General features: G+C 36.8%; 1 protein-coding gene across 7 annotated transcripts in view; it reads right to left on the bottom strand.

Annotated features, from left to right (window-relative positions):
• LOC143039494 (uncharacterized) overlaps nt 1-26,624 on the bottom strand; it is a 957,356-nt gene that overhangs the window by 37,955 nt on the left and 892,777 nt on the right. For 5 of the 7 annotated variants that reach the window (XM_076209611.1, XM_076209607.1, XM_076209605.1 and 2 more), the window contains 6 exons: nt 21,019-21,097; nt 19,593-19,704; nt 19,124-19,197; nt 16,369-16,401; nt 15,028-15,230; nt 11,734-11,811 (listed from right to left, as the gene is read on the bottom strand). In XM_076209611.1, the coding sequence (XP_076065726.1) occupies nt 11,734-11,811; nt 15,028-15,230; nt 16,369-16,401; nt 19,124-19,197; nt 19,593-19,704; nt 21,019-21,097 (579 nt within the window). The remainder of the gene's footprint in view (nt 1-11,733; nt 11,812-15,027; nt 15,231-16,368; nt 16,402-19,123; nt 19,198-19,592; nt 19,705-21,018; nt 21,098-26,624) is intronic. The other 2 variants (XM_076209609.1, XM_076209610.1) reach the window with 2 other exon arrangements.

Raw genomic sequence — 26,624 nt, forward strand, 5'->3', positions numbered from 1 at the left:
ACAGCACATCCACAGCAAGGCTGCTTCATTCAATCAGCGACCCCCTCCTCCATACCTGACCCACTCCCTTCCATGCATCTCAACATCATCCACACACATCTTCACTCACCCCTATCTTCCACCTTCTCTCTTCCTTCCTCAACAGACATTCCCCTTTCCTAATGCCCCTTTTACCCCATCCATCCCATCTCATCCTTGGTTGCCCCCTCATGTTCATTCCTTTCACCTCTTCCTTCCACACCTCTTTTACTAATCTTTCTTCACTCATTCTTTCCATGTGTCCAAACCATCCCAATGATCTTTCACCAACCCTATCTCCCAACTCCCTTTCCACCCCCGTTCTCCTCCTCACCTCCTTGTGTCTCACCCTATCCAGCCTAGTAACCCCTACCATGCTTCTCAGGCATTTCATCTCAAACACATTCAAACTCCTACTCTCCTCCTCTCTTATGTTCCATGTTTCTACCCTATAAAGTGCTGTCGGCACAATCACTCCTTCATACAATATCCTTCCAACATCCATTCCCAAATGTCTATTTCTCATTACACTTTTTAATCCCCCAAGGCATTTACTTATTTCTCTCAATCTACATTCTATATCCACCTCCACTCCTCCCTTTCCCACCACATTCGCACCCAAGTATCTAAAGCTATCCACTTCCTCCAGTGTCTCTCCCTTATACTCGCTTCCAATTTGCTGCCACATTCTCCCCTTGTACATGTCATCACCTTACATTTACCCACATTTATCTTCAACTCCCTTCTTTTGCACACCTTCCCAAACTCTGTCACTAACTTCCATAATCCCTCCTCTGATCCTGCCACGACCGCAGTGTCGTCAGCAAACAACAACTGGCTTATCTCCAATTTTTCTCCATTTTCTTTAACCATCTCCGATCCCCAGCCCATTACCCTTGTGTAAATAAATAAATGAAACAACCATACAAGCAATGATAATAAATATAAGTGAGCAACTTCAAAATGCAAAGAACTGAGATAAAATTGTAATTAAAAATTTTAATATAATATATAGGACAGACAAAATTAGAGAAATGAGTATGAAATTGATCACTGGGTGTTATGGATAATGGCATATGGAGGAATGAAATATGGAGTGATGATATTCAACAAATAGAAATCAAATGCTAAAATAGTAGAAATAAAGGTGGAAGAAACCTGAAAACTTGCCGTAGCAATACATTTAGGGAAATAATAATATTTCACAGTATAGTTCAAACAGTACAATCTCCTCACTAAGTTCAAGTCAAAGGATAAACACAAAGGGCTCTTGGAAACCTGACAGAATTAAGAGTAATAAAAATGAGTTCAATAAATAGAGCAGGTTCCCTACAGAGGAAACTGCATGTAATAATATTCAAAATTTTGAGATTCAGTACAGTGCCTTATGAATTTGTTAAACTGCCTCCTCATATTGATTAATTCACTCTCACTTCTAATTTACAATCAAAATCATATACATATATAGTTGACAAATATGTTGATAACCATTAAAATATATAAATAAATGCAGAAAAAATACAGTCATTTATGTACTATTCATTGATTTAAATATTAGATTATCTGATTATTTATTTGTTTACTCCTCTACCTACATACATGTATCTCATTATCTATTAATTTACTTAAGAGGTGAACCAGCTATTATTTATGAATGACACTGCACTTGCGGCTGTTTTCGAGGAGAGATTGAGGCAGTTGATGATGGACCTTACAAAGGATTGTGTGCGAAGAAATATACAAATAATTGAGGGGAAAAATTGTGATAAGATATGCAGGGAATGATGATGGTGGTAGGTGGAATGCAAGTGTTATCAGTGTTTGAGGAAGTGGAGAGTTTTAAGTATTTGGAGTCACATGTGTTGGTCAATGGAGAAGTGGATGTTTATCTATCATTTGTAATTGCTGCCTTGATTTTCACTAAATAGAAACCCACAGCCCCACAGCAGCTGGTATTGGTCCTTGGCACTTCCATGTACCTTTCTGGAAAGACACTTTGGACAAATGTTTGTGTTATACAGATGCTCCTCTACTTACGTTCATTCATTTTACGTTTTTTCGATTTTACGTTTGAACTGACTGTAAAAGAATTTTTTTTTTTTTTAGTGAATTTCTTAGTTTAGCGCGCTCTCCGTTGTTCAAACGATACTTGCGCATGACGCTGCATCCATTGTTTACATTGCACAAACGACAAACTGAACATGCCTTGCCTCCTCCTCCTCCACCATCTCAATTTATGTTGCTTGAATTTAATTTATTTGAAATTAATGTTATTATTTTACAATGTTATGTGTATAATTAATGATTTAGGGGTGTTTTATAAGATACGGTAATAGAATTTACGGATGTATAGTACAGTAACAACTTACGTTCATTTTCAACTTACGTTCGGCCATTCGGAACGTAACTAAAACGTAAGTTGAGGAGCGTCTGTATTAATATGGCACTATTTCTGTCATTAACTTGTCATAATGGGAATGGAGTAGTTCTTCTTGTGTAAAAAAACAGGAAATACAGTTTAAGTTGGGTGTGGTCTCGAGATGGAGTGTCTGTCCCACAAGAATGTACTTCCAGATGGAGGTGAAGGTATTGACCTTTAACCTCTTCACTCCGGGGCACATCGCACGTCTGGCAGCATTAGCTGCCCGACGTGCTATGTTGCGTCATAATAATCGTATTATAAAAAATAAAGTCAGTGCTCAATCGTTTGTTCTCTTTCACCCGTGTATTTTGATAACCATAGAAAATTGATGAAGCCAGTTTAGAGAGAATGGAAATTATGTAGGTACAACTACAATAAATTTAATCAAGATGGTGACATCGGCATCATTGAGTACCCACTTGCTCCTCATGCCGCCTATGTAGGCGTCATCTTATGGAAGTGGTTAAAATATGATGATGTCAAAGTTGGTGTTATGAGGTGCTAGTAGCTATACGAAGATACCAGCATCGGCGTCCTGATTATATTTATTTTTTGGTTATAGCTGAGTGATCCTTATATTCTGTGAACAGGTTTGATCGCATTTTCTGTGGTTATTAATATTCAGGGTGAAAGAGAACAAGTATAACAACTGTAACTTTATATTCTATAACATTCGTATTGTGATGCATCATCATACGTCAGGTACCCTAATGTGCTCGCGAGTATTCAACTGATAATGAAGAGGTTAATGGATTCTGAAGACAGGCAGCAGGGAGGTGATTCTTTGTGAAGTCTTGCTAGGCTACCACTTGCAGATATTCATCACTGATCTTTGTGGAGGTGAATTACAGAGTAAAGTGAAGTTGTTGCCAGTTGTCAGCTATCAATGTATGAATAGGAGTAAGAAAAATAGTTAAAATTCATAAAGAGAGGTCTTGGTCCCAGTCCAGACTGATGATGGTGAGGGGGTTGATAGGTTTTGAAAATGTACAGCTCCATTGTCCATCTTGCAGGACCACCACAAGCAGGTACCCATTACTGATCCCATAATGCATTACTAAATAAACAAATAAATTAATCAAAATAAAGTAAATGACAATAAACAGGCACTCTTTAAGAGGAGGGTTTGGTCACAGCTTTGAAAGGTAGGATTTCATGAGGTGTTATCACAAGAAATCTAAACTCTACTCAGGCAGAAGGGCTTATAGGTATAACATTCGCAACAGAAGAAATCAGGAATAAGCTGCACAGAGACTATGCCATCAAGGGAGCCATCTAATTAAAATTCTATATGTCACCAAACTTCTCTAGAAATAAACCCAACAGAAAAATCACTCCCAAGACAAGCAAGTATAGCAGTAGCATGCCTATGTTCAGGTCACCACCCCCCCATGTTAAAACAATAAAACAATACAAAAACAGAATCAGTCTGGCAACAGACTCCAATTGCCTCCACCACACACAATACAAGAGCACCTATAGTCATTCTTCTCAGACAGGAATACAAAATCTTTTCCCCGATTTACAAGCTGAATCAGTGGCCATGGTCAGTTTCCTGGGGGTTGCAGGTCTCTTGCAAGAGAGAATACAGGTTACAGATTGATTGATTGATATTATTCACAAATATAAAGTCATCTTGTTAGATTTTCTAACCATTTCTTCTTCAAGAAAATACCCCTATATTGTCATCATTATCCTTGCACACATTTCAGTTTGATCTGTAGCATAAATTTCTATTTTTCTTGGGCCGATACATTTTTTTCATTTCCATACAATTTTTAACCTCACTTTAAGTTTTGTCTAGCTTCCCTATGTCATCAAAGGTCAGAAGGTGAAGAGCCTACACCAGGAGATGAATAACTGCAGCTGAAGTGGTCACCTTTGCCCTATGCACTTGGACTGTTAGGGTAGGTAACAGTTACTACTGGGAAACAGAGAAGCATGGGATTTGTTATAATATCAATTTGTCATTGGACTTTTCACACTCTGAGCTGTTTGTTTGGCTGCGTGTCATACTCTGTGACCGATTGACAAGACTGTCTGGCTATGTTGTCATAGTGTGTTTGGGATCAGTTGGTGTAATAGTCACGACATGCTATGTAAGTAATTTCCTTCCTCTGCTTATTCAACTGCTGTGTACATATTATATATCATGTCTTATGTACTGTGTTTGTGTCTACCCATATGAAGGGTTCTGTATGTTTTGTATATATGTAGAAATTATGTATTGTGTAAAACTGGCCTTTTCTGGATTGTATGTCTGATAGAAGGTTCACTTATATTCTATATGTTATACTATATAAGTTACAACCTGTAATGTGTTTCAGATCTATCTGTGTTTCAGCTGAATAAAGCTTAGGAGCAGCAGCCAAATCTCTTATAGTTATGTCAGGATTCAAAACCACAACTAGGCAAATGCAAGACCAGCGCCCTGGCGACCTTATAAAACGTGTTTTCAAAATTTTCTCACACAATTTAGCTATATCATACTAGTCAGTGACGCTGACACTAACTATAATTTTGGGTTCTTACTTATTCCCTTCATTGTATATTGGTACCACATGGGTCCTTTTCCATTCCCAAAGCTCTCTTCTTCTAATGAACCCAAAATTAGGTTGTAAATATTGTCTGTGAGCCATTCTCTGTATTCTTTTAGTATCCAGTTCAGCCCCTGGGTCTTCCCTTACATTTTGGGTCTCTAGATGTTATACTTCCTTTGCTTTCACTATCATATCCTTTAGTACATTTCTTGTTTCACCATTCTTCTTTCCAAGTCATTTTCCTTTGTAAATATTGACTGGACACTTTTGTTATTTCAGCTCTCATTCTTACATCTTTATATGGTATTTCTTACACTTTAATTTGGTGATTCCTTCCATGTATCTGTTTGCTGTTGAACATCCTATAGAATAGTATAAGTTCGTTTTTGTATTTCCCTCTTCAATTTTTTTCTTCCTGTTTATAGATACTAATGTATTAATTTTTTGCCCTTGTGGTGAGATAATACAAAAATAAGGCAACTACCATATTCTCATGTGCATTACATAAAACAACTAAGTTGGGAGAATGACTGGTGATCCTCCTTTCTGTATCTGGGGAAATTTGGGTCTCCTAATAGAGATACCTGGAGCAACAGACTAATTGATCTGTCTTGCAGGTGCCCATAGTCAGTTCCTAATGATTTGTATGAATGATGAATATTGCAAGGATTTGTATAAAGTTACCGCAGCTTCCCTTTCTTTCCTGTCTCTCAAGAATATCAGTTCCAGTGTCACCAGCCTCTTCATATAATAAGGTAAATAATGGATTCAACAGGTACTGGTCCTTTGAACTTTATAAAGTTCACAAATGTGCTTTTATTTTTTTTGTTCCATAGACCCTAAACTATGACCATGTATTCAAGACATGGTAGGATAAATTGAATTATTATGAATGATTTTATTCCACCTCTGTTCAGGTATAAAAAGAGTTTTCAGATCAGCCCATCCTGTACATGCCTTTCCATTCCAACCAGCATTTACTATATCTGCTAATGTTTAATATGCACCCTTATTTTACAAGATTAAGAAAAAAACAATTTACTGAAATCATTCAAAAAGGCTTTTGTGAAGGAAAAACTAAAGAATCCATGCTATGGTAAGAGCAATAGCAAAAGAGATATTTTGTTATCAGCTCATTTTACTTACAAAGTGATGATGCTACTCCCTTGGTAGTTTAAGATCAGAGTATTACAGTACACATATCATCATTGCTCAGTGAACTACTCAGCATAGATCAACCCCAACCCCCTTAGCCATACATTGCCAGCTATTCTGCATTCCGTGCCCTCCTCCTCATTTGGTTAATATTGCTACTTTAGAAGCATGGCAATTTTTGCATTCTACACACATGCATATAACAAAAAGCCTTTTCCCCTTTGTATGGAGGGTGGTTGAGTCAAAACATACACCCATTCATTGTCCCTCTCAGCTTAGCACTTTTTGAATGAAAGATCATCATTGTCAACTGCCACACTACTCAGGTCAGAGGCAATCCAGTAAGACACATTTCCACAGCGGGACATGACAGCCAGAGCTCCACCACTTTATTAAATATACAGTACACATTCCCCCCTTGTCCACTCAAGAAATATAGAGAGCAGACAAGGAAAATATCCCTTTGGGCTATGTCACTTTTTCATTAATTTATGACCACTCTCCATGAGTCTTCTGCCTGAGAGACCTGGAACAACAGACTGATTGACCAATATTCACTCCAGCCTTTTGCATACATTCTCTCTCTAGCTCAACAGACAATTGTCTTGCAATCAATAACCCTTTCATCTTGTCTATCTACTTCATTCTTGATCTAAAAGTAATAATCATTGCTAGCCAAAGTCTCATCGAGTTGAAATCTGCAGTCCTACAGTAACTAGCAACAGTTCCTGGAGTTTCCCATAGATTACTCTAAGAAAAAAAAATTCTGATGTATGTGTTGAATCTGTAAGGGGCAGTGTTTATGTCACTGGCTTATAGTAGTACAAGGTGGGGAGCAGTTGCCAGTCATCAGCTCTCTTTATTTAGAAAGGTTGAAGAAATAAGTTGAATTTGATACAGAGAGATCCTGGGCCCAGTCTAGAAATCAAGTGTAAATCCTGCACTTCCATATCAAAGTATCAACATATTCTGATATAAAGGAAAAGGGCTGTGCTACTTAGGTCCTCTCTCCTCCTCAGTGATCAAACTTTGTTTTAAATCTGTTTGTAGTTTCAGAGTATGCTATGTCTTCTTTTAGGCTATTCCATGAGTTGACATATCTGTACAGAAAACTGTTTCTTGATAAAAACAATTGCCTTGAGTTTCATTGACTAGAAACCTACAGTTCCACAAATGATGGTAAGTCCTCAGGGTCTCCCATAGATCTCTGGGAGGAAACTCTGGGACTGTTTTTATATCACTGACTTGAAGTAGTAGGGGAAGGGTAGCAATTGCTAGTTGTCAATTATCCTTATGTGAAAAAGTAAAAGAAATGCAGAGTTAATAGAGAGGGATCACGGGCCTAGTACAAAGACTAGCAGTTGCTAGTAGTCAGTTATCCTTGTGTAAAAAAAGTGAACTTATGTGAGAAAAGTGAAAGAAATACAGTTAATAGAGAGGGATAATGTCCCTAGTCCAAAGATGGAGTGTCAGCCCCTTGGGGCAGCACCTCCGGATGAAAGTGAGGTTGTTGACAGATTCTAAAGATGGACAGCATAGAGATGCCTATCTCACTGGATCACCTCATGCAGGTTCCTGTCATTCCTTGATCCATTCACGATCTCCATTCATTACTACCTTTTGCACTCTCTCTTCCTTCTTTAACAGACATTCATTTTGCATCCAATGCCCCCTTCACCCTATCCATCCAACTCATTCTTGCTCTTCCTCTTATATTAAAGTAAAAATAACCCTTGCTATAGATAAACTATCGGCATACATTACTCAGTACATGTGACCTAGAGGAGATCCCATCACGTTGTGCTGCTGACATACCATATCTGTTCCTTAGTCCTGTCCTCTTAAAAATTAAGTGTTGACAAGGTAAACATTTTCTTTTTATTCAGCTATACCTAAAACACCACAAGTTCTATCTAAAATGACTGAGTTATGCCTATAACAGTATCATAAGTTTTCTCTGAAATGTGCACTTACCTGTGATAAAAAGTGCCACATATATAGTACACTACACAAAGAGTAATGTGTATTGTATTTGGTGTTCACGTGTGGCAATTCACTGTTTATGTGGTAATTTGTAATCAATCTTGATATTTATGTCATTAATATACAAAAGTATAGTCTTGTGAAGTGAGTTATCATGACATAGTATGTTTACATGTGTATTTATTTGGTTAGGTAAGAATTAGGTTGGGGCTTACAACTTCAGAAAGACCTGGATTTTTTTTAGATCCAAATAGAGTTACACCTCCAATTACTCCACATCTCTAAAGTTTTACTATACACACATACATACATACCAAAGTGCCTTTTACCTTTATTACAGTGGTAACTGATTTGAAGTATACATCCACTCTATACCAAGCCCACAAACACCCAAAACCCAGTTGTCACCCCTCCCATCTTAGCACCTCATGGATGAAGGGTCACCCATGTCCCTTCCAAACCATTTGGGTCTAAGGCAGTGCAGCAAGATACAGCACCTTCAAAGCAGGGCCCAAATGTACAAGCTGGTTTCCATCCCCACCCCTCATTCACTCAAATAAATTTATGAAGCAGACAAGAACATCCCTCCAAGCACCGTCATGTTTTCATCTATTTACAACACACTCAATTCACTCTTATCTTTTGTATTCTCTCTCTTCCTTGCTCAATAGACATTCCTCTTGCATCCAATGCCCACTTCAAACCATCTATTCACCTCATTCTTGATCTTCCTCTCATATTCACTTTATCCATTTCTCCCTTCTACACACCTCTTACAAGTTTCTCCTCACACCTTCCTTTCACATACCTGACCATATCTGACAGCTCTCTTTCACCCTAACTCTCAGTCTTACCTCTGCATATCCATTCTCATAACATTTATCATTCTTCTTTAACACTTCACCTCAACACATTTTGGCTCATCCTTTTTTCAAATTCCAAGACTTCATCCAAAACAGTATGTTGGGCACAATCACTCCCACATACATCATCATCATCCAATAATGTGGCATGATGTTAGACACTAACCCAAAGTTTCTTCCTGGAGAGATCTATGGGAGGACAAGAAATTTTGCCAGTGCCAGCGTGGAGCTGTGGGTTTTCAGTCAATGAAACTCGAGGCACCATATGTACCAAAAGCACTTTCCTCTTGTAAAATGGTGGCTAAATCAAAGCATACAAACCCACATCATAATCAAATAAAATTCCTTCAACTAGCCCTTTCATCTCAGCAAGATGAAGAATTGTTATGTCCCCCCACAACACTACTTGGGTCAAAAGCAATGAGACACAGCTCTTCTACTGCAAGGCCCAACAGGAGAAACTGGTTTGCCCCCACTGCTTCACTATATAGTAGTCCCCCTCCTTATCCACTCACAATATTTTTACAATAGATCAAAACATCCCTTTAGGTCATGTCATCCATTCACAACCTCACTCCAGTAACTCCTATCTTTTACACTTTTCTTTTTTTTTCTATGCTCAACAGATCATATGCATTCAAAACCTCCTTTACCTAATCTATCAATATCATTCTCAGTCTTCCTCTTGAACTCACCTCATCTACTTCCAGTTTCCAGAATTTCTTTGCTAGTATTTCTCCATTTATCGTTTCCATGTCTAAACTCCCTCAGCACTCTGTCCCACAACTTGATAGCTTTCTTTCCATTACTCTCTTCTGATTAACCACATTTATCACTTTCCATTCTTGAAACACATACCTCTCAAATACGTCATCTCAAGAATATGCAATCAATTCCATTTTGCCTCTCTTACATCCCAAGACTCTGCTCCATAAAGCACCATGAGTACAGTCAATCCATACAACTTTCTCTTTGCATTCATCTCCAAATATCTATTTCTCATAAAAAAATTAATTCCACCTAGACATTTACTCATTTACTTTCCTCTATAATTCACCTCCAAACTCACTCCTCCATTCTCTGTTACATGCAACCTCAAATGCAAACTCTTAACTTCCTCAAACCTCTCACCCTTCACACTTCCATTTAAAAATGTATATTTATTACATAACTTTTTTATCTGTAATGCTGCAAAAAATTAATAGAATTATTCATACACAAAAATACCTGAATTAAAAGAAACAAAAATTAAGCATGATTATGTGGCTAAAATGAAATAAGCTCAAAGAAAATATACAAAACAGCAACTTTCTGAAAACTGTGAGGAATATATTATAATGGGAAACAAGACAAGACAAAAGGGGATGAATGTGCATCACTGATGGAGCTCATATAGCAGGGATTCAAATCAATGCAGTACAGCCAACATAAACGACAATAAGAACCATTCTAAATACAAGAGATGGAGCCTGTCACCAAAAGCAAACTGATAAATCAAAACTTAGAGCTGCAATGATGTATATTTCATAATGCTGAATCCATGTAATAGAGATCTTCATTATGTAATGACTTTACAAAAAGTCAGAATTACGGAACTTTAATAATAATAATTTATTCATAAATATGTATTACTTAGTTAACAAATTAAGCATTACGCAAGATATAAACCTGTGATGTTAGTAACAACCTCCAGTATAAGAACACAGTTTTCCTGTAGGGTCTCGACACAGACAACAAAATTGTCCATATCTGCTCTGCCTATACATGCAGCAGAAAAAACAAAATGTGAGTAACTTTTCTTTTAAACTAAGTAAAGGTTATTAAACCAAATGTTTCAATACCTTTGCATCTATGATAACTTGAAATATTTAGACATGAAATTATGGTAACAGAAAGAAATTTTACAACTTTATAGTAAAACACAGTAGACCACTGAAAATTATAAACATCCTTGAGAAGACAATGGGAGTTAATAACTGTTCTATTTAATTATAATACAAATGGGAGGTAATAAATCCAGGTATCTATTAGATCATAATCAATGAAGTATGACTGTTGGATAGCTTACTACAACAATAAATGTCACTGTTATTAAGAACACCTGACCCCTCCCTACTTTTTTACAACAGTAACTTTGCAATATCAAAACATATATACTGACTCCCAACTCTTCAATCCCTACACAAAATAAATGTATGGAAAGGATTATCTGTGAACACTGGACACAACATTCAGCATACAACTTTTTATGACAAACAACAGACACAAGTCTAGTACTGCCATTCCAAATTTCCATGCTAGCTACTGTTAATATATCAAAGTTTTTAGTAAGGACAAAAGGAGGGTGGTCAGGAATGAGCAAATTTCATGCTTGTAAGGAAATACTGGAATAGAGGTTACTAAAGACACATTCCATGGCTTCACCTGCCACAGGGAAAGGCGTTATTTACATCACTTGACACAGCAAGCATCACTTGACACAGCAGAAGGACTAACAGTATGACAGGACAACTACAATACTGAGGAACTTCAGTATAAAGTAAGGTCATGAATATCATATATATCCTGTAGCAGGGTAAACCATATCTCTGGTCTGACACAAACTACTCTACCAGCCTCGATGGGCATGTGTAAATGAGTAGAGGGATTTGGATGTTTCATAATCAGCAGCAGCAATAACAACAACAACAACAACAACAACAGCAGCAGCAGCAGCAGCCTCTGGGCATCTTGGGTGTGGTGCCTCACTTACTTGACACCCAATTTTGTAGCCACACGCTTCCACTGTGAGAAGCCGGACAGTCTGCGGACGGGGCTCGCCACACAGCCGCTGTGGGGGCACGCCCGTGGTTATCAGGCTGGCTACCAAGGCACACTCAAACGGATTCCTCCTCTAGAACCTCTACTTCTATTGTATGTACAAACCTATTTTGACATTACTCCCCATTTTGGTACATTTTACCCTTCATGGAACATGCCCTCTGCCATATCCTATGCCTACCACTCAAGTATGAACCAAAGTCATGACTAACATCTGTCTTGTTCTTCCCTGTATGGCAACACTTCAAGCCACAGCTCTTTCTGTTTATTCATTGTTGCAATATTATTTTTTCCACTTAGGATCTTCACAGATCTATGAACTTGCCATTTCCTCATGGCACACCACTTCAGACCGGAGAAAAAAAGCCTTTATGCTCCATCAAACACAAACAACATTCAGAGTACAGTACATCTAAATCTTGAAAGACGTGCTGCATACAGAACCAATATGTACTTATAGTTGCAATGAAAAAAATAGGCAGTGGTGGAGGCTATGGCTAAGATTTGGGCACCTTTACTGCAAGGATATTATTAATTTTGGAAAAAATTGCATTCTCTAATTCAATTACTTCAATTTACTTCATGCTAAAATAAACTCCAACATAATCTAATGATTCGTTATCTGATAATTTGAAAATAATCTTTAACAATTCCAAGGGTGATAGCCCTAATCACCTTGCATCTTCTGAATATTTCTTAAAAGGAATTGTTTTTATAAAAATGAAATTGCTCAATAAACTCTGAATAACCTACTATAAGACAGATGCCATCATTAAATTATAAAAGAAAAATGTAATTAACCATACCATGTTTTACATGTTGCCATAATTCAAATAATTTTACAATAATTTCTACCATCCATTATCCAAATATACTGATACAGATGGACATCTTAACCAATGAATCCCACATCAAATTTTCAAATAATGATTTCTTTGAAATGTTTTTGAAATGATAACCTGTTCCAAAAATTTACCAAACCTTTGTCTACACTATCACCCCTACTATTCTCTCGAGGTTGGCAGTGATGAAGTCTTGATGATATACTGAATGAAAGTTAACTATATATACATGTAGTGTAAAAGAAAAATATCTGTTACTGATGAGTGTAAATGGAGTGTATGTGATGGTGACAAAGACTGTTTCATTCATGGTATTGTTGGATGAGGCAATATTCAAATTATGATGTTTAAGGTATTGGCACTTTTGTATAATATAAATGAAGATGTTGAAAGAAGATAACAAAATGGTGAATTTGAAATCATAAAGGCAGAGGTGATGGTCAAAGTATCAACACAAATGCTAAAGAAGACAACAAATGCTGTGTACCCTCTGTTTAGCAAATGGTGCAAACAATTATGTGGTAATGAACAAAGCTCTTAAAGTGTTTTGGTGTACTGGACATAAATACTTGCTGAGGTTACTAAACTAATATTACTGTATGAACTATACTTAATGCAATCCAGGGTGCTTGGTAATGGGTACAAGTGCTGGTGGCAAAGGTAGCACACATAGTGAGTTACTGACAGTCATTTAGGTAATGGAAGTGCAAGTGTCAAACCACTGACAGTGGGTACTGTTGGCATTTATTTGAAATGGTGACTGAGAATGGTAACTGTAAATGTCAATATAAATACAATAGTTTTGATAATTGTCTGATCGCATTAACTATGACAATGATAATAGTAACAGAAAGACATTCACAGTGGAATTACTGATGATGAATACAGTAATAACACCCATCAATCATGAGTGATGGTATCATTAAATGAAACAATGAGGGAGTGTAATAAAAACAAATTATCCCAGTTTTAGTGGTTGGGATAGTGTTGGTGGTGTAATGGTAATATGGTAATGATAGCAAAAACTGCAGTTAATGAGATAAACATGATACTGATTATGGTGACAATGTACAAGTTAAAAAATCAAGAAAAAATATAGAAAATTGAAACACAAGTAATGAAAGTGGTGCCCTTGTGCTCAGCCCACAGTAGTTATTAATGCTGCCACCTCTCCTGCCATTGTACTGTGGGATGTCCATAGGACTACAATCTAGGCCAGCAGCAATTGCAACCATAAGCTCTTGCCTACATACTTACTCAACCAAATGCTTCTATACAAACAACCATAGTGAAGAAAGCAAACCAAAAACAGCAACATGGAATCACTGGTGTGTCCCTGCCCTAGGCTGAGCTCGTAACTGTGACAGCGTGCTGGTTTGGGTACTGTACTCAGCAGGTTAAAAAAAATAAAAGAAATAAGGGAAAAAAACAAAAGACAGGAACCAGTAGTAAGTACCCATATGGACAACTAATCACCATCCATATTTCCTCTTCCCAAATAATCGACAGGCACAAGATCATGTCACATTCAAGAAGAAAGAATTAAATCACAAAACTATGAGACTTACAACTCATTCGTGCCTTTAAAAATTACTGTCAGCATCTACGTATAACCTTAACCAAGATGAGAAAAAAAAGCAGCAACTCAGCAAAAGAAAAAAAAAGAAAAAGAAAAAGAAAGAATGAAAAAAAAAAAAAAAATGGTTGAATCACAATCAGCATCAAAGCAGTTTTATTCAACATTCGGGTTGCCGTAATTGGATTTTAACTGGTGCAAGGACAAAAATCAATCTTTAATGAAACATAAAACTGATCAAAACTAACCAAAGCTGAAACAAAAACATGGCATGAGGGCAAACTATACGGAACAAAACATAATAGAAGAAGAACTAATAGCAAACTGTGCAAACTCAGAAGAGATTATTTCCTTCAGTATTTTCAGACATAGAAAATAAAGAAAAATTATACAAAAAAGCCTGACCCTTATGTGTTGTTGGTATGGATGAGGATATATAATTCAAGTTTAGTAATGATAACAAATTTCAGAAGTTATTTACAAAAATATTCAACTGGTTAAAAACACATGGTATGCAGCATTAGATGAACAAGAGTGACCTTCATTATGTTTAAACAATAACACAAAATTAGTCATTGTAAGTTTGTTAGTATCATGTTATGATTCAAAAGTACATTAATAACTACAGTGAATCACCGTCTAACTCCTGATGCACATTCTTTATACACTAAACAGTTCCCACTAACACTAAGATACTACTTTTTTCCCTATGACCTCTAGTATTTCCCTTGCTACCCAACCTACGCTTTCTATAACTTAACCTAATATCTACTCAATCTCAAAGTCAATGCAATACTGTGAACCCTACCTTGGTGTAGCAACACTGTGTGGGCGTGTTGGTGAAGAAGAATGGGTGACTGATGACCTTGATCGTGTTGTAGGCTGTCCTTTGCCACCAGATGAAGAGGAGAGGCTCCCAACACCTACTAAACCTACACCAGCATTGGAACCAAGACTAGCACTCTTTGTATTAGATGTCAACCCTGCAGTTCCTCCTTGCTTTTGTATCACCTGTTGATGCATCAATTTGATTTTATTAGAGAAAAATTACACAATCATTATTCACCAGCATAACAATTGTTAGTTTTCTGGAAGATAATATCAGGATTAGTGATGTTAAAGATCAATAACTTATAACCACTCAAATAAGGTTTACTATTTCCATTTTACCATGATAAAAAATGAAACCTGAAATGTAAGTAAAAAAGCACAAATAGTCATAACATTACTTAAGTCCCTGCATTAAAAAAAGGAATATAAAGTTTCTGTTGAAGTAAATTCAAAAGCTTACTGTAAAAAGGGTTCTAAAGATTATGAAACCCTATAATCTAGAAATATCATAATGAAATTATGAGATAGACTAGCCTGTACTAAAGTGTTGATATTAGCTGCATTTAAATACTCTATGCAGTCACTCTCACGTACAACAAAGACCTACTCATGTCAGATGGACTTCACAGGGGTAGATTACATCAGGTTGTAAATTATTATATAAAATGGATCATGCAGGATTGGGCTGGGTCAAGCAAATGTGGACTGAACAGGGCATTTTCTCTTATCAAATATAAAAAGATTTGAAAGTACTCTCAAAATATCAGTCAAACCACAGCACTCTTGGCTACTTGGTCACCATGCCACTCTTGCTAGTCCTCATTCAGATTAAATTCCATCACTTCCATGATAAAAGTATCAAGTTCACCAACCCTAAATCTTTTTACATATCTATGGGGTATCAAGTAATGAGAGTAGAGGAAAAGTGCATGCATATGAAACACTCTCATTTCTTGAAATGCAGCAAATAGAGGAGTAACTGTCAACATGTGAATGAGGGTTCAATAAAGCGTAACAATTTGAAATCATACAATACTTAATTCAGTTGAATACCAAATACTTATGAACAGCTATCTAAATACTAAAAATCTTTATACATATACTATAAAGAAAAATATGCTCATGAGTAAGATTTCATAACTACAAATGGCTTTTCATTTACAAGGTTGTACAGGTAAAACTTATCAACAAGGTTAGAAAACAAACTAATAAAAACTATGAAGTCATTCTGCTGAGAGATTTTTAAGGAAAGAATTGAATCTATAATTCAGAACTAAAAAAGCAGCTACATAAGGCCAATATGGTGGCCATATCTCACCAAGGTTGTTAGGCCAGCTGCCAGAAGGATCAGCTAGAATGAACAGCAATTCAGTGAACAGTAAAAATCTGTTCTGATATCACTGTGTCTAATAGGCTATAACTTTTTATGTGTTTGTCTGAAATCTACTCATTTCAATTACTGTAAGTCTTAGCAGAACATTATAATGAAATATATAGTAATCACATGAATTAAATAACTATCATGACATACCCTTACTCCACAAAAGTTTCTTCTCTATCAAGATCACTAACAACATATACATTCATATATCAAAAGGCCCTTGCCCCCTTATAAGGAAGGTGGCAGAGTCAAAGCATAACCCACACTTTATTCATCCTACACCTATCCAAAACCCTTTTGTTGATTTTTTTATCTTAGCTCCTTCTGGATGAAAGGTCACCCCTGTCCCCTGCCCATTACTTGGGTCAGTGACGATGCAGCAAGATGGAACCTTCACAGCAAGACCTGATAGACAAAGCTAATTTACCAGCACTGGTCCATTACATGGCAACCCTCCTTCATCTTCATTTAATCAAGAGTTTCCAGGGCAGACAAGAAGAAATCCCTTCAGGCTGTCTCAATTTCTCATCTATTCAAAACCACTAGCTACTGAAGAGAAAGTATTATATTCCCACCTAATTAGCTTTTACCTGTACAGAGAGGTGACTAGGCATCCTCAACCATTTTAAGACTCCCATCATACTTGTTCCTTTGATTCCCTGAATAAACCACATTAAGGTTGCAACACATTTCTTTCCCAACAATATGCCAATTCATTCCCAGCACACCTTTCTCACTTATGGAAAAGATTGTAACTTTAAACCTATGCTTTCTCCTATTCAGTCTCCCACACATTTCATTACTTGACATCCTGACCATAAGTACATAAAAATACACTTGAAGATGGCAATTGCTGACAGTTTTGACACTGTAATTGTCCTTTAAAAAAAAAAAAAAAAAAAAAAAAGTTTTCACTGTATTATAAAAACATATATCCATACACCAAAAGGTCCTTTTCCTCTTCTAAGAAGGTGGCCATCCCAAAAGTCTCTAAAGTACTGGGTGCATGCTACCTTTCCCTAATCTCCACTACACACTTTCCTACCTCATCACCTTTCCTTGTCCACTCATCACCCCTGACACTCCCCATCACACTCCCAAACTCAGTCACCTCTCCCTTTCTACTTAGTTTCATTCAACACTAACACATCCTTCTTCTTTCCCATTTTAATGCCTTCCATGTAATGACGCCAACATCAGTGTCATGAGGCTCAAGTGTATATACAAGGATGCCATCTTCAGTATCTTGATTATATGTATTTTTTAGTTGTAGCTGAGTGACCCCTGTATTCTGTGAACAAGCTTGATTGCATTTTCTGTAGTTATTAACATTCAGGGTGAAAGAGAATGAGTAATAAAGCTGTAACTCTATATGATGATAGTATTGTGATGCATCACTGAATCATCATACATCAGGCAGCCAATGCTGTGCACAAGAATTTGATTCACATTGAAGATGTTAATGACCCAATTACTAGGGTTATATATAGAGTCCTCCTAGACATTTTTATGCTTTGATATTTCATAGGAGGAAAATACACAGCAGAGGATCTCTAGTCCCTTGCTCCATGCATATTAGTCACCTTCTATGATACGTCTGAGAAATATGGTGGCAGTCTCCCTGCCACTACCATGGGGATCAGGAATAGGAAGTCATAGAAGTGGTAAAGGAGATGCTCAAGAGAACAGCATAATGGAAGGACAGCAGAAGTGCAAAACTATCATAATTTCTTTGAGTACAGTAACAAAGATGAATGATGTGTGGCTCTGGTCCATAGGGGCCACCCCAATAGTCCCTAAAGTACTGGCTGCATGCTACCATTCAACAATTTTTTTATCTTGGGAAAAAGAATTCTATAATACTTATTCTCACCTTTATCTGTCATGCAATCAATACCTCACTATGAGTGTGTGAGAGTGTGTGTGTATGTGTATTTACTTAGTTATATCTTACGGGAAGGGGAGCTATGCTCATGGTGTCCCGTCTTTGTATCTCAGTGTCTAGTTTGCTCTGAAATTTGTGTATAGTGTGTGTATTTACCTAGTTGTATTATACGGGAAGGGGAGCTATGCTCATGGTGACCCATCTTTGTATCTCACAACATCTAGTTTGTTCTTAAATTCATGTATGGTGTTTGCACACACTATTGTTTCATCCAATTTGTTCCAGACATCCACCACTCTGTGTGGAAAGCTGTTTTTTTCAGATCTCTTCTATAACTGTCCTTTTTGAGTTTCTTTTCATGTCCCCTTGTTTTTCTTCTATCCCAATTTAATAAGTCTTCTCTATCAAGGACTTCCATGCCTTTCATAATTCTGTAAATGGCCAACAGATCACCTCTTTCTCTTCTTTGTTCCAGGGTTGGTAGTTCCAGTTTAGACAATCTTTGCTCATATGTCAGTTTTGAAAGTGTTGGGGCCATCTTTGTCATTGCTCTTTGGATTCTTTCTTATATTGTGTGTGTGTGTAAATGTACATTCAACAATATCTTCACCCCAGGAAAAACATCAACAATATTTATTCTTACCTCTATTTATAATTTATATGAGAGACGATGATTTATTTCAAATAAAAACTTCCACAAAGAAAGCATATAAAAAAAAAAAAAGGCATTCTGTTTCTAAAACAAAGGTGCATTTTCTTGATATCAAAGATGATTTGATGTGATCTAAATCTATTTTAGGTACTAACCTTGGGATTTTTTAGTTTGGAGCAGTCTGAGATTTGGTCTTTGCAGGAATTCACATGGACACACACTTGGCATGCTGAAATTATATGTAATGAATATGTTCATATACAATAAATATGATAGTTAGACACAATTATAAATTACTATTATTCACATAATTACTTGCTCACATTTCATTCACAGTTGGAAGAAAATCTTATCTTCCCTTTTCTAATATATATTATCTTTTCCTGCTGTCCCACAACCTCCTATTAATACTCAAGTATTGATATCTAATCATACTATTATCTTCATGAGTGTTTCCATCCCTCTCTTCCTCACCCTTTTGCAGTCCCAAATTTAAAAAAAATATTCAATACTATAATTTTAGTTAAGTACATTTCATGTTCACTAATCTTTCATTCTGGACGAGGTTCTATACCCTAATAAGAAAAGGCATCTTTGGCAGATCTAGTTCTGCTCTTTGCTTACTTTCACATCGCAGTGCAGGCTTATTGGTCATAGATTTGCTGCATACATCACAGGTGGCAGAGTTACTGTAGCACACAGATACAAATTGATGTGAACTTTTCTTTAATTTGTCCTGCAAAAGAAGTACATTATTAATTTCATATTGCTAATACCATAATATATATCATTACATCTATTTTCTTGGGATGGGTGATGGGTGAGAGGTGGGTGTATGCCTTGGCTGGGCTACCCTCTTTATAGGAGGGAAAGGCCCTTTTGGGATATGTATTTTCTTGTCATACATTAGAATTGCAGAGAGCTCATTTTAAAAGGAACAGTACAAATACATACAAGAGTACACACTTGTACTTTCCTTTAAGTCTGTAATTTTACTACTTTAAATTAAGCCAAAATACTGTAATTGTTCATTTTGTAAGTGGGAGATTATGTTTATATTTATTCCCCTCACCCATACAAAAATTATACTACAACACTTAACTACACACTGAACTGATAATATTTCAGTTGTACAAACATGTAAGCAGATTTATTTCCATGATCACTAATTCCACACCAGCAGCTTACCCCTAAATAATTTACAACCTACTACTTGTACCATATAATGTGTAAAAAAAAAGGTCACCCATATTTCAAGACAAATCACCAAACTCGATACTTCAGTAACCCCCCCCCCCCAACATAAGCACCACATTAGCTCAACTACATTCTGGACTCCATTCAGCTATAAGATTCTTACACTCTAACTTGGCTACACTGAGTGAGGAGGCTTCAGTACATCTACAGCACTTGAAACTACAATATCTTGAATAATGATATTAAAGCATCAGTGCACCCTATAGGTTAATTGAATTTTACCCTATAGGGTAATTGAATGTTTTTGAAAAGAGCAGAAGATTCTGAAGTTAGATAGATTAAAAGTATAGTCTACAACTCCTTTTTTTCATTTCCTTTTACCTTCCACATCTTCCTTCCCCACCTCCACATCCTTATCCTCACTTCTATTACCATAATCCATTCCTTCTTCCTCCATCTCCACAGCCTTATTTGCATCATCACCATTACCTCAGCACTAATACCATTATCAATAACCTTAACATCATCACCACAAGCAAACCTTTCCTAACTCTTACATCCCATCATTATTCTACATGCTACTTCTAAAACACATCACAAACAGAAAGACTTCACCATGCATATCAATCCTCACTTTGTATTTCCCTTCCATCCCCTCAGTACCTCACTTTCCTCTTCAACAACTTCCACATATTTAATGAGTACCAAAACAAGTGCAATTACTGTATGGTACCATAAGTAGCAGCATCACATAATTCCCTTCCCTCCTTCTTTCTTTCTAGGTCCCATTAGATTTGCCCCCTCTGTCTGTCTCCTGTTTCCCTTTTCTTCTACTAATCTATAGTCAACTTACCTTCTTTTTCCTGAAGAATATGGAACCTCTTTTTCTCCTCTTTGAAGATGCAGTCTCATCCTCGTATTGGTAACTTGATCTATAGGAAATACAGACGTACAGTAATTAGGCATCAGTATTGCTACCTAATGATGACAGAATTAGAAGGTTATGGTGGATGTGGTGATGGTAGTGTAGGGAGCGAAAGTGTTAGTCGAGGTAGCGGCCAATGTGGTAATGATAGTGGATACAATGAAAGTGGTGTAAGTAGCAAAGACAATGGTACAGTATATGTAGTGGCGAATGTGGTAGCATTAGTGGATATGATGGTGGCTGAAATAATAACAGTGATCACAGATGTGGTGGTAGTGGTTATGGTGAAATAAGTATGACAGTGAATGCAATGATGTAGATCTGGATGAATAGGCTGTGAATGCTTAAATGGTGGTAGTAGTGGTCAATATATTAAATATGGCAGTTCGAGTGCTGGTTGTTTACATACATTGTTTATCATGTCCACAATTTGGAGGACAATATACTTATGATGTTGAGTCTCATGAATGATCTATGATACTTTAGCAGTTCTATTACATCTTAATTTAAAACACTTGTATATACTGTACACAATAAGAGAACACAATACCCACTACCAATCTGTTCTATTTACCTACAGCGGTTTCTGGGAAATTGTAATTTTATGCATTCTTCTTGCCTAATACATTTCAAAATGTAAATTTATTTTATCTTTTATCATTCCCTGATATGATTTAGACTACTCTGTAAAAATCTGATCATCAAAGACATTTTGCTGATACTTCTACATATAGTTATTTGGAATCTCTTAAAATTTGGGGATCAACATTTTGAACAAACATGCTTTTTAAAAATACATCAGGGCTTCTGTTATTTATAAATTTTCTAGATTTTGGAACTTTTTGTTTCAAACATTTGAATTTTCCCAATTTTAGACATTCAGCATTGATCCATTCAGTAGGGTTCCCATATATGAATGGTATATGATAACTGTTTTGGTAATTTGACCGTCTAGGGTATTACGATAGTTGTTTATGTAATTTATGTTATTTAAGTATGAACTTCGAGTTCTCTCTCCTCCATTGAGGATTTATATTGATCAATTTATAAACTATAAACTTAATTCTCGTGCGCAGCATCGGTTGCCATATGTACGCTGCATCACACTACTCGCATTATAAAATATAAGGTCATTGCTGTATTACTCGTTCTCTTTTACTCTGAGTAATAATAAACACAGAAAACGTGACAAAAAAAGTTCACATAATCCGGGGGGTAACTCATGTACAGCTACAAATATATATATATATATATACTGTATATATATATATACATACTGTATATATATATATATATATATATATGTATATATATAATTAAGACGCCGATGCTGGCATCCTCATGTACCCACTCGCGCCTCATGACGCCAACGTAGTCGTCATCGTACCGAAGTCGTAGTTGAATGAATATTTGTTAGTTTTTGAGGACGCTTCGAACCAAGTGTCGAAGCGTCCGAATAAGTGGCGGAACAAAGTCGCTCCTTGTTAAGCAGTTTGTACCCAGAGCTAAACCTAACGAGTTCGCTTGTCATTTGAGGACGACGATCCTGCAGTTCCGTACAGACACTAGTTCAAACAACAGTTTCAACTTTCTATTTTTCTCACCGAGAAACCTTAAGTAGAAATTCAAGATTTTTACATGAATGATTATCATAGGCTTGCTACTTGAACAGAATAATATTTTTTTCCTGAAGAAAATTAAAATTCAATAACAAGCTGAAATTCAAACAATGAACCACTGTATTTGTTATCTAATTTATATATTTATCCTTTTTCACATGCCTTTATGTGGGCTTGGTTGAGGCTTCGAATGGATTCATATGACTAACAATATGGTTAATGAATGAGGCTTTAGAATAGATTTTGTTCATCTATAGAGAACCTGTTGTAAAAATAACTTGTGGATGGCTCGGTTGGCAGACATGAGAACACGTGCTGGATGTATTCTTTAAGGCAAATAGGTTACATAAAGATGAATGGAAAGCAAACAAACTCTGAGATAAGAAAGAGTTGCGATTAAATATTATTGTGAGGGGAAGCAGACTGACTGGGATCTGCTAAGACTGATGCTAGGATAGTAGTGTTTACAGTTCCGAGAGGAGAGTAACTGACTACTGTAAAACCTTAAACTAACCCTACGTCACAGAATAGTGCATGAAAGTAGAGTACATAGAAATGAAGAGGATGAGTTAGGAAGGGAAAAATAATGGAAGTATATAAGACAATTGGAAGATCAGGACTGCGCTACAGTATACAAGTAATAAATATATCAGATGGCTTTATTCAGCTAAGGAGCATATTCAGAATGAAGCATTTTGTCTTCAGCCCTCCCTTCACCTGAACTGAACTGTGTGGCATTCAACAAAGGAAAATTCGAAAGTATATCATAACCTGTATTTCACCTCAACCTACAAACACCGCCCTTACCAAGTCTTCATTTCCTGAAAAATATTGCATGTGTCAAGGTATCTAAAATGATTTAATCTGAATGGTTTTACTGAACTTTAGTTTCACCGTTGCTGACGACTCTTTGTAAATACTGACAATAATCTATTTCAACAAGCTTTATCAACACTGTGACTTGCAACTACGCAGTATCGCTATTTCTTCACCCCCACTTCTTCCTACCTACACACCTCCTCCTCTTCCATGCCTTTACTCTTTCCCTCCTATCTCTTCCTCCTCCCCACCTACTCCTCTTCAATATCTCGATTAGCCGCATCGACAACCACAAACTTTGGCCCTTCATTAATCCCTCTAAGCATCAGATTATAAGCCCTTCATCAGCTATCCCCTCCCAGCTTGCGTATTTACCGAGTCCATTACACCGACCTACTGTGCAATACTTCGGGGCAGATATTTCTTCACATATGTTGGTTATTAGTCGACTTATACTATTGATTTCACTGAATTGCAGTTTTTCGTTTCTTTTTATTTCGTTTCACTATGTACATTTTGCTATGATTGTTATCTCGACGGTGAGTGAAACGTCCTCAGGTTCAAATCAACATAATCAACTGAACCCTTCCCTGCTACTGGCACCTCAACCCCGTCATGATAAAACTCCCTTCACCCCTTAACTACGAAGTCCCTAGATATGATAAAATCATATGGCACTGGCTGGAATAAAGTCGGTGAAGAGTCCTTTGTAGCGACATGAATTTGAAACCAATCGCCCAAGTATTCCTCCGCACCGTCAAACTTCCCTGTTACTCGCTCCATCCAACGCGTTTCTTTTATCTTCAACATTTCCACCAATCCCTTCACCCTTTACCTCTTTTTACTCTGTTGCTCTATCAAAACATCTTCGGACACGCGGTAAAGAACATTTTTTTTCACACACGAAGTCTTCGTCCTCCTCTGTGATCACCAGAGACTACTAAATAAAACCAAAGCTCATGGCATAGGAGGGAAAGCGTTAGAATGGATTAGAACTTGGATCAGTGACAGAAAACAGAGGGTCAACATAAATGGAGTAAAATTCAAATAGGGAGGGGTTCTAGTGGGGTCCCCCAGGGCTCGGTTTTGGATCCCTTATTGTTCATTATGTACATAAACGACTTGGACAATGGGATTAATAGTGATGTTAGTAAGTTTGCGGACGACACTAAAATAGGACGCCAAATTAGGTCAGGAGACGACGCCGTGATTCTGCAGAACGGTCTTAACAAATTGTTCACATGGTCGGTGAAATGGCAAATAAACTTCAATATCTAAAAGTGCAGCGTGTTAAAAGTAGGGCTACACAACCCCGAAAATAGATATAACTTAGATAACACGTTTTTAGAGAAAATTGAGTGCGAGAGAGACTTGGGAGTTCTAGCGAGTCTTGACCTTACTTCCAGGAAACAGTGCATTACCCCAAGGAATAAACCAAACAGAGCATTAGGTTTCATTGCTAGAAGTGCAGAGGTAATTATCAAACTCTATCTAGCGTTAGTTAGACCCATCCTTAACTATGCGGTACAGTTTTGGTCTCAGTCTTATAGAATGGACAACAATTCACTAGAATCAGTAGAGAATAGCCAAATGATAAATGAGCTCAGAAATTTACCTTACGAAGAGAGGTTTAGGCACCTTAACTTACATTCTTTGGAAAGACGCAGAATGCGGGTTGATCTATTACAGGTGTTAAGTGGATCAAAGGCTTTAACAAGGATGATGCAAACAAGGTGATCATATTAAGAGAATAGGGCAGGACTCGCAGTAATGGATTTAAACTGGACAAATTTAGATTTAAGAAGGAAATAGGCAAGAATTGGTTTACTAATAGGGTGGTCAACGAATGGGACAGACTTAGTAACCATGTAGTGAGCGCTGAAACTATCAGTTATTTCAAGAAACTGTTAGACGACTTTATGGATGGGGATGGCACGTGGTAATGGACATGGAACTCCCTAGTGTAGGCCTCATGGTCTCTAGCAGTCTCCTTCATTCTTATGTTCTCTTCTGCCCTTCCCTAATCACTTGTAAAAAATTGCCACCAGGTACTTTTCAAAAGTCTTTTCTTATGAGAAATAAATAACAATACATACAACATTATGATAAGATCTACTGCTGGAGAGACATGAATGTGGATCACATTACATGTAGTGTACACGAACGTAGAATGAACGTAGAATGTCTGTAGATTATCGAAACCTATCCTTATGGATAATCTCGCACAGCTACCATTCATATGGAAGGAAAGTCTGCATAAATACTCTACATTGGGAATGCCTGAAGAAACATGCTCAATATTCCTTATGTAGATCCTGAATACGAAAAAATATATACAGAAGACGAACAATTGCGAAGGGCAAAGTGAACTTCGTCATAGTGACACTGGATTGTAGACGGAGGTGGAAGCGTGCCAGACAGACTTGACGTAGATAAGTCGGTAGCGTCCACGTTTCGGCGCAGTCGTAGCAAATCGAGCTATATTACCCATCCCTGCAATTCCCCATAACCCATAAATCGTCCTTCACGTCCGATAAATATCTATTTTCTTGGTGCTTTGCTGGTGATAACCTCATTGCTTACCTTCGTGAACCATTCGTTTGTGACCATTGGAAATACTCTTCCGGACCGCATCGTCCATTTAATTTTGTTAAAACAAAATTAAGTTAATGTGACTCTCCTTTCCAGTTAACTAAACTAATTATCGACATTGTACTTATCGCCAAATTACGGTGAAGTATCGTAAAAGTCATATTATCACATCATTTACACTAACACGAGTTGGAAATCTTGCCCTTTTTTCTTCTTCATATGAAAAGTGGCTTTCGAAATTCAAAAACGTGTTCTATCATAAAACACGTTACAATACTTGATTTTCAGTTATTGGTTGCACTATTACTCATTTATAACCTATATGGTATCGCAAATTTTATTTCAAAAAATATTAGGGGTGATTTTTCTGAACTAATCCGTGCCTTTTTAAAGTCTACACTAGCCACTGCATTTATACATGATACTAAAAATTCACATTCTTTAAAATGTACACTATCAAGAAAATTGTAGCAGTCGTTCTTATTTCCTTTAATATAATTTAAA

The sequence above is a fragment of the Oratosquilla oratoria genome, chromosome 26, assembly GCF_046742065.1.
Source record: "Oratosquilla oratoria isolate Oo_2021 chromosome 26, ASM4674206v1, whole genome shotgun sequence".
Lineage (NCBI taxonomy): Eukaryota > Metazoa > Arthropoda > Malacostraca > Stomatopoda > Squillidae > Oratosquilla > Oratosquilla oratoria.